The 15,366-nt window shown below is 39.3% G+C and overlaps 1 protein-coding gene across 1 annotated transcript; it reads left to right on the top strand.

The window, feature by feature from the left end:
* Positions 1–4,265: 4,265 nt before the first annotated feature.
* trdc (T-cell receptor delta constant) lies at positions 4,266–10,690 on the top strand. Its single transcript, XM_070541854.1, has 4 exons — positions 4,266–4,879; positions 8,760–9,012; positions 9,128–9,154; positions 9,245–10,690. The coding sequence occupies exons 2-4, from the start codon at positions 8,832–8,834 to the stop codon at positions 9,394–9,396; spliced, it is 360 nt and encodes a 119-aa protein (XP_070397955.1). The 5' UTR covers positions 4,266–4,879; positions 8,760–8,831; the 3' UTR covers positions 9,397–10,690.
* The last annotated feature ends 4,676 nt before the right edge of the window (positions 10,691–15,366 follow it).

The raw sequence follows: 15,366 nt of genomic DNA, 5'->3' as shown, positions 1-15,366 counted from the left end.
GCCCGGGAGGCCCCCCAAGAATCTTTGGGGTTTAGTCCGGCTCAATTAGTCTTTGGACACACACCATGGGGCCCTCTTAAGGCTCTGAAAGAACAGTTCCTGAGAGTTCCAGAGTCCAAAAAGACAAAAATCAACCAGTACATCAAGAAATTCCAGTGGCGTATAAGACAAGCAAATGACTGGCTAAGGAGAATTTAGAAATAACCCAAAAGGAGATGAAACGGCATTTTGATCGAAAAGCTGTAGCCAGGAAGCTCCACCCCGGTGATCAGGTTTTACTATTGAATCCCTTTGTTGGCTCTAGTTTGTCGCCTAAATTTGATGGCCCATTTGAAGTGTTGAGTAGAATCAATGATACTGCATGTAGTATTTCAACTCCTCATCGTCGCCGTAAGTCCAGGGTTTGTCACATTAACATGTTGAAGCATTACCTTTCCCCTCAGGCTTCAGCACCAAAGGTTTCTGAAGCTGCGGTGTGCACAGCCGCATCCTTCACTCCCATCCCTGAGGGGGACGACCAGCTAAAACTTAATTCGGTTTCTAGTCCACGACCAACAAACCCTCTTTCTTTTTCTTTCCGTCTCATTCTAGCCGTATTACTTTCTTTGCAACATTTCACTGATCTTAATCTTAACCCTGTAAGTTTTCTCTCCAGGATGATCAATAAAAATCAACAGTTGCTGAGGTGGGCCCTCTTGCTTCAAGTGCATGACCTCGACATCCGGCATAAGAGGAGCCGTGAGAACGTGGTTGCTGATTGTCTGTCTCGCGGATTTTGGTACACTGTAAAGGCGACCGTAAAAGAAAATAAACAGAAAATACTTACGTGGTTTTTAGAACATAGGAGTGAAACACTGAGCTACCAGAGTACATAATTAATGAGCATCAGAGCCAGGTGACTTCAGAGCTAGCTCCGGGGAAAGGCCTCGGCCTCACGTTAATAGATGTTCGGTTATTTCGACTTTCTCCACTTTAATTGTGTGTGTGTGTGTGTGTGTGTGTGCCTGCTCTGCCTTCTCGATCCCCAGTGAGTCGTGGAGGATGGCTGCTTATACTGAGCTAGCTCTGAAGTCACCTGGCTCTGATGCTCATTAATTATTCTGGAGTTTAAGCATTTGTTTCCACTTAAACAGAAGAAAAACAAAAATGCACCCCCTCAGAGCTGTCATGACAGCAAATTAGATCTACTAAACCTACAATGGTTTTTGAACCAGGCTGTACACATGTTTATTTCTGCTGTGAAACAGGAATTTTTAACATGGGAGTCAATGAGGATGTGCTCACTTCTGCTGCCAACCCCTAGTGGATGAGGGTGGAACTGCATTTTAGCCACTTTTTGGCTTCAAAAACGTAGACCATAATGACTCGTGGTTCAGAGGCACAGACACCTTAATAAATAAAGATCAAATACTTAAAACGTCCTTTGATAAAATGTATGAAAACATTCAGACTAAGACTTTTGTGAATACATTTGCTGCTGAAGATTTTTGTACGAGCCTATGAGTTTTGTAAAAGTAAAGACAAATTCCACACAAAAATGTATATATATTAAAAAGTCTAAAATTTCAACCCCGAGAGAATTTGTTTAATTATCTTTAGTTTATTTTGAGAATAAACTGCTTATAAAACAGTTGGAACCTGCTGAAGTCATTGTATGACGAAATGATCCTGATGGTCTTTTTTAATAACCACAATCTTCCTTAGATAGTAACCATCATACCCGTATAAACTCTAACTAGATCATGTTTTTATGGATTTATTTGCCCTAACTCTGTCAGAAACGACTGTTGTAACCACATGTTTAGTGTGATGTTAAGGTGGATCAGATAAAAGCCCTCCTTCCTTCGAACCAACCTCAGAGTTGATAAAATGAACCTCAAACCACCTTCAGCTGCAGCTGCAAAGCGCTCATAGAGAAACAGTTCAACAGTTTTTGTGCAAGTGTTTCTCACCGTGTCTAAGTATCACAGTGTCAGAATCAGCCTGACAGCCCTACAGAAACCTCCTGATAAAGTATGGATGGATGGATGGATGATTAATAGATAATGGATGACGGATGGATGATTAATAGATAATGGATGGATGATTAATAGATAATGGATGGATGGATGATTAATGGATAATGGATGATGGATGGATAATTAATAGATAATGGATGGACGATGGATGGACGGATGATTAATAGATAATGGATGATGGATGGATGATTAATAGATACTGGATGGATGATGGATGCATGATTAATAAATAATGGATGATGGATGGATGATTAATAGATAATGGATGGATGATGGATGCATGATTAATAGATAATGGATGATGGATGGATGATTAATAGATAATGGATGGATGATGGATGCATGATTAATAGATACTGGATGATGGATGGATGATTAATAGATAATGGATGGATGATGGATGCATGATTAATAGATAATGGATGATGGATGGATGATTAATAGATAATGGATGATGGATGGATGATTAATAGATAATGGATGGATGATGGATGCATGATTAATAGATAATGGATGATGGATGCTTGATTAATAGATAATGGATGATTGATGGATGATTAATAGATAATGGATGGATGATAAATAGATAATGGATGGATGATGGTTGGAGGATTAATAGATAATGGATGGATGATGGATACATGATTAATAGATAATGGATGATGGATGGATGATTAATAGATAATGGATGGATGATGGATGCATGATTAATAGATAATGGATGATGGATGGATGATTAATAGATAATGGATGGATGATGGATGGATGCATGATTAATAGATAATGGATGGATGATGGATGGATGGATGGATGATTAATAGATGATGGATGGATGATTAATAGATAATGGATGATGGATGGATGATTAATAGGTAATGGATGATTAATAGATAATGGATGGATGATGGATGCATGATTAGTAGATAATGGATAATGGATGGATGATTAATAGATAATGGATAGATGACGGATGCTTGATTAATAGATAATGGATGATGGATGGATGATTAATAGATAATGGATGGATGATGGATGCATGATTAATAGATAATGGATGGATGATGGATGCATGATTAATAGATAATGGATGATGGATGGATGATAAATAGATAATGGATGGATGATGGTTGGAGGATTAATAGATAATGGATGGATGATGGATACATGATTAATAGATAATGGATGATGGATGGATGATTAATAGATAATGGATGGATGATGGATGCATGATTAATAGATAATGGATGATGGATGGATGATTAATAGATAATGGATGGATGATGGATGGATGCATGATTAATAGATAATGGATGGATGATGGATGGATGGATGGATGGATGATTAATAGATGATGGATGGATGATTAATAGATAATGGATGATGAATGGATGATTAATAGGTAATGGATGATTAATAGATAATGGATGGATGATGGATGCATGATTAGTAGATAATGGATAATGAATGGATGATTAATGGATAATGGATGATGGATGGATAGATGATTAATAGATAATGGATGATGGATGGATAGATGATTAATAGATAATGGATGATCGATGGATGATTAATAGATATGGATGGATGGATGATTAATGGATAATGGATGATGGATGGATAGATGATTAATAGATAATGGATGATGGATGGATAGATGATTAATAGATAATGGATGATGGATGGATGATTAATAGATATGGATGGATGATTAATAGATAATGGATGATGGATGGATAGATGATTAATAGATAATGGATGATGGATGGATAGATGATTAATAGATAATGGATGATCGATGGATGATTAATAGATATGGATGGATGATTAATAGATAATGGATGATGGATGGATAGATGATTAATAGATAATGGATGATCAATGGATGATTAATAGATATGGATGGATGATTAATAGATAATGGATGATGGATGGATAGATGATTAATAGATATGGATGGATGATTAATAGATAATGGATGATGGATGGATAGATGATTAATAGATAATGGATGATGGATGGATAGATGATTAATAGATAATGGATGATCGATGGATGATTAATAGATATGGATGGATGGATGATTAATGGATAATGGATGATGGATGGATAGATGATTAATAGATAATGGATGATGGATGGATAGATGATTAATAGATAATGGATGATGGATGGATGATTAATAGATATGGATGGATGGATGATTAATGGATAATGGATGGATTGCTAAATATTTATTAAAATAAAGCTGATGCACTGTACATAACTTGTATTTTTGTTATAGAAAGTGCTTTTCTCTGATGTTCATGTTTTCAGGTCTGAGTTGATGAATGAGTGAATGAGGCGAGACCAGCTGAAATGGTTCTGTGGTTCCAGCTTGTTGAGTTTCCTGCTGTTTCGGGTTTTTGTACGAAGGTTTTTCATGGTGCAGGGCTGGGCGCATCAATGATTCATCGTCCAACCAGAGCTGAACACAAACCTCCTGCTTCATCCAACCTGTGTTAAAACAACACACACACTCACAGACACACACAGGGCTTCAGGTGAAACTTCACCTGTTGTGCTTTAGAAGGAACCTGCTAAGTATCTCCACATTTGTGGCGCTGATGCTTCTGCTATGCTGCAACTGGAATCCTCTTCATCTTGACGTCCAACAGAAAGAAAGACCAGGATCGGCCTGGTTCTTCCTCCAGGTTTCACAGCATCTGGTCCATCCTGGACCCTGACCCAGCAGGACTTAGGAGGTCTCTTAGAAGATCCCAGATTTAACAGCTGGAAGGTTTTTGCATCAGGCTCTAGCAGGCTCTAACAATGTGATGCTTTGACCTTTGGAAAACCCACACCTCTCACAGTAGAGCCTAAAGGTAAGAACCCCTCCTTGAGCTGTTAAACGGGTCAGAACCACAGAATCCTGCTGGTTCTGTTGGGTTTAGAGTCAATACCTAAAGTTAAACCTGAGAAGGAGAGCTGCAGATGTTCCCAGATCAGGTTTCTCTCCATCTCTCCTTCAGAATGTTGATACGAGTTAGAAGATTCAAAGCATCAAACTAAAAAACCATCCAGACGTTAGTCTGATGCGGCACTTCAGTTTTTAGTCTGTGACCGGGAAATAATCTGGAATAGATTCTTAAATAATCTGAACCTGTGAAGAATAAAAGCAAATTAATTTTCAGACAGAAAATCAAAGAACAATGTTGGTGCTCCAGTTCGATTACATGAGTTTTCAGCTTCAGACTGACTAACAGAAAGTTTCAACATTTTACGTAATCATGTAAAAAGCTGGAAACGTACAAAAGTGAGTTAGATTAAATATGTAGAAGTTATGTTAGACGCATTTAAAAATGTGACTTCTTGATTTTTTTCCTGAGGAAATTGTCTTCAAAATAGTTCTAGTTTCATGTTTGGAGTCAAATTTGGTTTAAAAATAAAAAATAAAACAAACAAATCTCTCTCTCTCTCTCTCTCTCTCTCTCTCTCTCTCTCTCTCTCTCTCTCTCTCTCTCTCTCTCTCTCTCTCTCTCTCTCTCTCTCTCTCTCTCTCTCTCTCTCTCTCTCTCTCTCTCTCTCTCTCTCTCTCTCTCTCTCTCTCTCTCTCTCTCTCTCTCTCTCTCTCTCTCTCTCTCTCTCTCTCTCTCTCTCTCTCTCTCTCTCTATATATATATATATACATATATAATTCGTTGTTGATTAGAGTAAAAGTATTTGTTGTGCTGAATCTCAACCACCACCAATAATAATACTAATGATTATAATTGTAATATTATTAATATGATAATAATAATAATGCTGATGATAGTAATGATAATAATAATGATAATAATAATGGTAATGATAATAATAATAATATTATTATTATTAATAATAATATTAATAATAATAAACGGGTTTTACAGTACAACCAACATAAACATCAAATATTTTTTTCTGAGTCTTTAGTTTGAGACTTTGTAGGGTAGACCTTTTTGGTTTAACTGTTTCAGAAATGAAAATGAAACAAGAAACACATTAAAACAATGTTTGATTATTTTGAGTTTTTTTATCAGCAGATATTAAATTCTATCATTACTTTTCATCTAGAAAAATAAAAGAGTATAAGATGTTAATCCTGGTTTAAATACAAAGATGTGGGATTATTTGAGATGAAAACAGTAGCTCTGAAACTTTCCATCACGGTGAGATGTTTAAAGGTTCTGCAGACATTATGTTTCTAAAAGGAGACATATTAAACTATGCTTCACATGAAGCCATTTCAGCAGGTTTATTCTGACAGTTTCAGTACCTTCCAGAATGAGGCGTTTCAGGGCTCTGTCACAAGGTGGAGCTGAACACACCCACCCATCCCCCACCCAGTCTGCTATTGACCCTTTGCACCGACGTCACCTAATCACGTGGGTCCACCGTGGTGGACGGCAAAAGCATGTAAACTGTTAGCGACACGAGTACTAAACAAAGGGAAAAGTAGAGCCTGAAATTGTTTTTGTGATCAAAACAAAAACAAAACTCCTCCAGCATTCCTTCAACTACTTAATGCCCAGTTCAGTTATCAGAAGTAGCGCATCTAGTCGGGGCTCATAGAGAGCGGTATGTTAACTAGCTTACCAACGTTAGCTTACGTTCTCTCTGCAGCTGTTCACCGATGTAAACATGGTGCTAGCTTTGCCTAAATTCACCCCGCTGGATTTATAACATTATGCTATAAACAGCATATCACTTTACACCAAAGCTGATTTTTAAAAAGTCCGGGTCTCTACCAGCTTCTGTTTCTAGTGGTGTTATTAGGTTCAGCTGCTGCTCTCACATCGGAATGAGAAGATCTCTGAACGGCAACACTCATATAAATAAATAATGTAATTTTAACACACGTAATCATACATCGGAGCTTTAATATTGTTAATAATTATCTCACTTTACAGTACAGTGGACGGCGCGCATCCTCCGTGGTGAAATACCCATCCATCAGGATTATGAATAACTAGTATAAACACATTTATCCCTGTCCCCGTCTTCCTCGTGAAATAAATTAACGTTAATCTTACCCGATAAAAACATGTTCGCTGCAAATCTTAGGGCTGCTAGTCCGCTTGATTGATTGCTGCAGTTCATCTCCGTCCTCAGTCTCCATCAAAGTTATTAAAAAACAAAACGAGTTGAGTTAACATCCTTGTCTGTTAGTGCAGCCAACCACGCAGCAAGCTAAAACCATTTTACTGTCAAATCAACAAAATAAAAGCGATAAAAGGCTGCAAACTGGCTTGTTTTGACTAGCTTCACTGGAGTTTCAACGGGTGTAAACAGTCTTTTTGCCGTCCATCATGGCAAAGGCGGCGGTCTCATGAGTGGCGTGACATCACGTGCAAAGGTCAATAAGATGAGAGGCTCTGATTTTATGGAGGGGCTCAGACTAAAGCCAATCAAAGCAAAGAGCACAAAATTTACAATAAAACCCCTAAAATAAGAACCGGTAAGAGCACAAAGGGGTTGGACCCCTTTTACCTTCAGAACTGCCTTAATCCTTCGTGGCATAGATTCAACAAGCTACTGGAAACACTCCGCAGAGGTTTTGGTCCATGTTGATATGACAGCCTTGCTGCAGATGTGTCAGCTGCACATCCATGATGCCAATCTCCCATTCCACTAGCCTGGCAAGCCAGACTAAATAAATATATTATTTAGTCTGGCCATGCTCCATTGACGGCTCTCGGTTGTGGGGCGGGTTCTACCGTTGTCTTTCAAATGATCTCCGCATTCCACTGGACAATGAATGTGACATACTCTTGTTTCACCCTGTTGCATCATCCCACCCACCAGGCATATAGAGTGCCCTGACTGGCCCACAAATTGGATAAAGCTCTGTGATTTGTTCACTAAGCAGATAGAGCACTATGATTGGCCCACCATTATGGACCAATCACAGCTCTTTATGTGTTTGAAACCCCTCTAGAGAGCTGTGATTGGCCAGCCAGAGTCCTGGTAGGAGCTGCTGAGGTTCCAATGGAGCATGCCTAGACCATTCTTTGCAAAGCAAGAATTTGGTCTAGTTCACTAGGCTACCATACCACCGCATCCAGAGGTGCTCTATTGGACTGAGATCTGGTGACTGTGGAGGCCGTCTGAGTACAGGGAACTCATTATGTTCCAGAAACCAGTCTGGTCCAACAAACACACCACGTTATAGGTCGACAACTCCTTTCTTCCCCATTTTGAAGCTCAGTTGGACCAGCAGCGGTCATCTTGACCATGTCAACCTGCCTAAGCACATTGAGTTGTCACCATGAGATTGGCAGGTGTACTCGATAAAGTGGCCATTGAGTGCACACACACACACACACACACACACACACACACACACACACACACACACACACACACACACACACACACACACACACACACACACACACACACACACACACACACACACACACACACACACACACATATGTGTATATATATATATATATATATATGGACTTCGGTCCATATATTCAGAAGTATTCTGGTATAAATATATAATCATTTCCTGAACGGCATACCATATATATATATATATATATATATATATATATATATATATATAACACTACACACACGTATTTATACATAAATAGTTTAATCTAACAGCAGCACGTATTCGACATCCACAGGTTCCTGATTTTGAAGGTTCTGCTGAATCTTTGGTTTATTATGAAATAAATTCTGGTTCAGGTTCTGGTTCTGACTCAAACTTGTGGTCTCTGAGTCCAGATAGTTCTGCTGTGGTTCCGACCCTGTTCGTCCTGAGTCCTCTGCAGCCCTCTGCAGATCAGCTGGGTCCAGATGTCTCTATTTTGTCCAAAGGGAAGCAACTTGGTTCTGAATACCAACAATGGTCCGGTTAACGTGAAGACCGGAGATGCAGTTCTGTCTACAGAGACCAGCACCTACTACTACGCTGCCTTCAGCAACAGCACCATCCACTCCTGCAGCCTGAACGGGACTGGCAGCAACAACGAAGCAGGTACCAAGCACCTGGACACACCTGGTCTCTGCCGACTGGAGCCTTTAGATGTTTCAGATTAGACTAAACATTCCATCAGGATTTGGTTTCTGATTTATTGTTTTGTTCCAAACAGACGGCGACTGTGAGAACATTTATCCAGGTGAGTCATCAGTCACACCTAAACACACACCTCAGGACTCTCCTGACCCTGGTCCGGTCCGGTTTTGATCCTTGTTTCTGTCCTGTCCAGAGAAAGCTAAACAGAACTTCTACCTGCTGATGATGAACGGGGTCCGGGTGATCTTCACCAAAGCCGTGGCCTTCAGCACCGTCCTGACCATCAGAACCCTGATCTCCCAAGACTGGCTGCTCCAGCTGACTTGGTCCAGACCTGGACCTTGACCAGCACCAGGACCAAGACCTGGACCTGGAGCTTCAAATTTTTTCAGACTTTTCTGTTTAATTAGTGAACTTCCAAAAAACATTAAAATATTTTTAAATAAAATTTTCGCTTTTAATTTTTTACATTTTATGTGCTTTTATTTTTGTGGTGAGATAGTCTAGAGGCGTTTTTTCTGAAGCTATTGTTACTTTCATTCATTCACCCATTTTCAGCCGCGTACCTGGAGTCGGGTCACGGAGGCAGCAGCCCGAGCCGAGACGCCCAGACTTCCCTCTCCCCAGCCATTTGGGCTAGCTCCTCCTCCTCCAGGGAAATCCCAAGGCGTTCCCTGGCCAGGTGAGAGACATAGTCCCTCCAGTGTGTCCTGGGTCTCCCTTGGGTCTCCTCACGGTTGGACGTGCTCGAACCGTTTCTTTCAGTCACATTAAAAACGGAAATATTCTACAAACTTTCAGATGCAAAAATTTAGTCAGAAAAAAACTAAATAAGTCAGAATAAAGATCTAGAATTTCTTGTTTTTATTCTGAAATCAAAATAATTTGATCAGAGAAAGGTTCTCAATCACTTAAAAAACAATATGTTTAAAGCAATGAACATAATTTTATTTTACTTTGAAAGTTTGAAAAACTTTTTTTCCCAGCTTTTATTGCAGAAAAACATTAAATCAGAACTTTCATCTTAATATGTTTTAACCTGAAATCAGATGAAAAGAAAGACAAGAAAACCAGGATTTGATGACGCTGGTGCGGTCCGGTGGTCCAGTCCGGTGGGTCGGTCTGGTAGTCCGGTCCATTCCAATCCAACCTGACCCAGGACAACTTGAATTGATATAAATGAATGTACGGTGGTTTGAATTTATCTTCAGATTTTTTGTGTGGTCTCTTTTTCCTTTAATTTACTATTTGCTGCTCTTGGAATTGTGTTGTCTGCTATGGGTGCATTCTGGTTTAGGGTAGAAGGTATGAGGTGATTCTTCTTTCTGCCCTTGTCATTCAAATCACACACCAATGTTGTTCACGCACGTGTTGGAGCCTGCTTTTACAACAGTTGTTTTTGTGTTGAATAAAAAACAGTCCGGTCTGACCCAGTTTTTCCTGCAGCTTTTTGATCGGTTGAAGCCACACCTGAATAGGAAGCAGCAGACCCGTTTGTCTTTGACAGGAAACGTTTGAGCTGAACCTCAGATCTTCTTGTTTTTAATGTTTCTGTCATCTAATGTCAGCTGAATTTAATAAATCGTAAAGATCAGGACCAAGGTCTGATTTCAGTGTTTTCTATCATCTGAACACACACACACACACACACACACACACACACACACACACACACACACACACACACACACACACATGCACGGACGCACACACATACACACATGCACGCACGGACACATACACGCATGCACGCAAGTGTGCACACACACATGCATGCATGCACGCTCGTGCGTACACACACATACATACATACACACACACGCGTGCACATACCATGAGATTGGCAGGTGTACTCGATAAAGTGGCCATTGAGTGCACACACACACACACACACACACACACACACACACACACACACACACACATACATACATACATACATACACACGCACGCGCGCACACACACACACACACACACACACACACACACACACGCACGCACGCACGCGCACACACACACACACACACACACACTTTTTATGTGCATTTTTGCTATGTCGTCTGAATTACAGTAAAAGTGTCAGAAGGGTGTTGCTCCCTGCTGGACAAGTGTCAGACCGTTCTCAAGCCTCATGGACCTCTACAGACCCAGGGATGTAATTTCTTATTCTTTTTGTTACCCAGTAGTATTGTAGAGTACTTTTATAAGTTGCTTTGGATATCTGTACTTTTACTTGAGTGTATTGTTTTCTGGTACATTTGAAATCACATTGTTTACTGAGAAAACTTGTATAAATATAAGTTCAGGAGAAAAATTTACTTCTAGGAGTGACTGCTTCTTCAGGCATGAGCAGAAGAACCAATTAAAAAGCCCCATTTGGTTTCATTTAATCTTAAGGACTAGGCCAGGATGTCTGGTTTGGTGCTTGAATGGTTCACTTCATTCCTGACAGTCAGTAGCTTCTTCAGTCATCAGTTGTCTGGGCCTGTTCATTTACATTGTGGAGTCCCACAAGGCTCAGTTCTAGGTTTCTGTTTCTGGTGTTTGTCTTTCCACTTGGGTGGATAATTCAGAGTTACAGTGATGTAGCCTAACACCCGCTTACTGATGACTCACGATTGTACTGCTCCTTCACAACAGCAGACGTTTATGAAGCTATTTCCTTACTAAGAGCCTCTCAGGTGAAACAGCGGCTAAATGTGAACTGTCTAAAACAGACACTCACAGTTGCCCCTGAGAGTGAATTAATCCTCATCTGGGCCACTTGAGCTCTACGGCCCAAACTAATCTGTGTTATGTTTGATGAAGGGTTTTCTCTCATGCAACATTTTGCTGAAGTAACCTGATACAGGAACTATATTAAACATGGATTTGGAGTGTTTTGGTCACATGATTGAATATCTGTCAAACACCCACTAATATCTAACTTCACTAGTTCTAAAAATAGGTTCAGTGAGCATCTGCCGGTTCCTGTCTGACTGCTTTTGGGTCACAGCTAAAATTTGGTTAGAACCGGGTCACATTAGTTTCCTGCCTCCAACACAAACTACTGCTGTGGAGTTTCTGGCAGAGAGGAGGAGACCCACTCAGCACCAGAAGGTGCTGCTGCCTGGAGCCATCAGTCCTTCATGCAGCAGAATCTCACGGTACTTCTTACTTCTGGTACCTTTCAGTCTGTGACACGGACTCGTCCCACCAGGGACTTAGCGCCATGTTTAGCAGGGTTCTGGGGTGAAATGGGCATGGGGTTCTGGTTGAGAGCTTCAAAGTTTTTATGGTTTCAAATTCACACAAATGTAAATTTCAAGATTTGTGACATTTGTTAAAACAGGAAGCGATTAACAGTCCTAATTCCTTTAATTACCCTTCTGCCACACCCTGTTTTTGGAGGCGGAGCTTCAGATTAAAAAAAGAAGATGAAGCAGATCCTGATGGATTGTGGATTATTGACGGCTGACTGGCTGATGGGTTGATTTCATCTGTTTGGAATTATCTGACCTTTGTGCCACTGTGGAGTTTACAGGAGGTGGACGTTACCATGGAAACACAGGAGGTCAGTTAGAGTTTCTGTTTAAACTTCAAAAAGTGTAAAAGTCATGAAAAACTCAGGTAATACCAGAGAGTAAAATCATCCATAATTTTACGGATTAATTTCTAACAAAACACAGACTGTGGACCTTTTAAAACCAGGACTCATCCTTTACTGTGAAACTTCAGGACTTCCTGCTGCTGGAAAACTCAGAAATAGATTTAAAAAACAAAACAAAACAAAGAGTAAAAGTCCACAATCCGACAGCCGTGGGGTTTTTACCCACAGCTCTGTCACTGTGTGGCGAGAGAAGACGAGAAGCTGATGTTTGGTGAAGGAACCCATCTGATCGTCCATTCTGGTGAGAAACAATCCTAAAACATAACTTCAGAAGATCAGTAAACGCTGAAGAAGAACTCTAAACCAGAAGGCAGGAACATGAGGCTAAAAAGCTCAGAGTTATTTCAAATATCCCAGGGATCAGAAAATTTTAGCAGATCAGCTTAGAGGTTTGTGCTCTGACCTCCATCTCTGTGTGATGAGAGGAGCCAACAACAAACTGGTGTTTGGTGGAGGAACCCGTCTGACCGTCCAGTCAGGTCAGAAATGAAATTCTCCATTAATATTTAAAGATTTCATAATCGGAACTCAGTTGAGCCGGGATTTCCTCTTCAGACCCGTCCACTTGGGATGATATAAGCCTCTGATATTTACAGAAATTCCTGCTTCAAACCCAGGTTCTGATCTAAACCCGAGTTCTGGTGTCAAACCTCCTTGTTTGATTAACATTACTAATTGCATTATTAAGCATTAATAAGCAAAGCACCCCTTATTAACATTTATGATATTATTACCAATTAAGGTTTGGACAAAGGGCGGGGGTGAGGCTGCTTAGTAATTACTTAATATTAACTTTAATATTAAGCAGTTGTTAATGGTTTTATTAATAGTTAGTTACCCCTCTGGAGGCAGGCGTTGCAGATGTGCAACGTTAAAACCTACCTACCTGGTTACTCCACATATGTATTTATGATCATTTTTAACTCAGAAGTACCCCTGAAGGACTTAGTTGTTCGTCCTTTTATCAAAACTTATTTAGAGCCTGAGAGGGTTAATGCCTAATAATGCCTAATAATGCCTAATAATGCACTAAGTAACGTTAACAAAGGGGCCCTTATTGTACCCTAACCCTTTTATGTGTTGACAGAACAATAATGGAATAGTTATAAATTATTTTGTTTTATTGATATTTAATTATTTATGTCCAGTTTGAGCTTTTATTCTGAAATACATGATCCAACAAAGTAAAAGAAGATGAAAATCCACTAAGGATCATATTTAATCTGTCCTCAAACACCTGAGTGGGCGACTTTTTGATCCTATCTGAGACGTGGTGCGACTCAAGGAGTCGATAAATTTTACTTTGGAGAAGGAATCAAACTGATGGTGGAAACAGGTGAGAATAAAGTTTTGGTTAAAGTTAAAAACTAAAAACATAAAACAGGATTAAAAACTTTAAGCTTTTTTAAAAAAAGTTTATGAAAACAAATGTAAAATACAAATAAAGTAAAAATAAAAATTTGCTGAAAGATTCTATGGAATAAAGATCTGGAACTGGGTAAAAACGAACAGAAACCCGGACTCGGATTTTTGTTCCAGTCTGAGGCTCGGTGTGAATCTGGGAGGAAACGATAAACTTTACTTTGGAAACGGAACCAGACTGATGGTGGAACTAGGTGAGAAAAATAAATAATTAATTTTAATGTTTCATATTCTTAAAACAGGCTGAAAACGTTTTTTTATAGACAAAACTGCAGATCATGATTTTATTTGACTTTAATGATAAAATTGACTAGAAAATGAAGTGAAATGAGTTTATTTTAGATTTCAAACCTGATTTCTGTCTGAAATCTCCTTCAGTGACTGAATCAGATTGGAGACATTAAACAAATTCTAGAATAACATAAATCAAACCACCAGGTTTAGTCTCAGCAGAGGAACTTTGTTTTATTTTTAAAAAGAGCTAAAAACTGAGTCGCGCGTTTAAATATGAATGAAAATCTGATACCATGAAATCAGGAGGAAAAGGAGATTTTAAACGTAAATTTTGTTAAAGTGGACCAAAGAATAGAACCAGATAAGTGTTCTGATGTTTGGATCCAACAGAACCATGAGTGAGATCAGAACCAACCAGTGGTCCGTTTTTCTCCCAGTCTGAGCTACTGTGTGAAGAACGAGGCAAGAACCAAGCTGGTGTTTGGATCCGGAACCAAACTGGTTCTTCAAACTGGTAAAACTTCATTCCTCCATTAATTCATCAGTTAGCTGGAAAAAAGACAACTTTAAAGGTTCTGATCAGCCTGAAGCGCTGGGTCAGAACCTGATGGGTCCAGTAGAACTGGTCTGTCTGAGTTGGTTTATTGAACTGGTTTTTGCTGAGCTGTGTGTCAATGTGTGACGGGTCAGGGAGTTTACAGAATCTTCTTTGGATCCGGAACCCGCCTGTTGGTAGAGGCCAGTGAGTAAAAAATGAAGTATAATCAAATTTTACTGTACTATACTATACTATACTATACTATACTATACTATACTATACTATGATGTACTATGTTGTACTATACTATACTACAATATACTGTACTGTACTGTGCTGTACTGTACTATAATATACTATACTATATTGTACTATACTATATTGTACTATACTATATTGTACTATACTATATTGTACTATACTATAGTATTCCACTGTAACTAAATTCACGCTGACTGAATTTAGCTCTAC

This window comes from Nothobranchius furzeri, chromosome 11 (genome assembly GCF_043380555.1).
Source record: "Nothobranchius furzeri strain GRZ-AD chromosome 11, NfurGRZ-RIMD1, whole genome shotgun sequence".
Classification (NCBI taxonomy): domain Eukaryota; kingdom Metazoa; phylum Chordata; class Actinopteri; order Cyprinodontiformes; family Nothobranchiidae; genus Nothobranchius; species Nothobranchius furzeri.
Note: the sequence above shows the minus strand (reverse complement) of the source record. Positions and strands in the feature narration are given on the sequence as shown.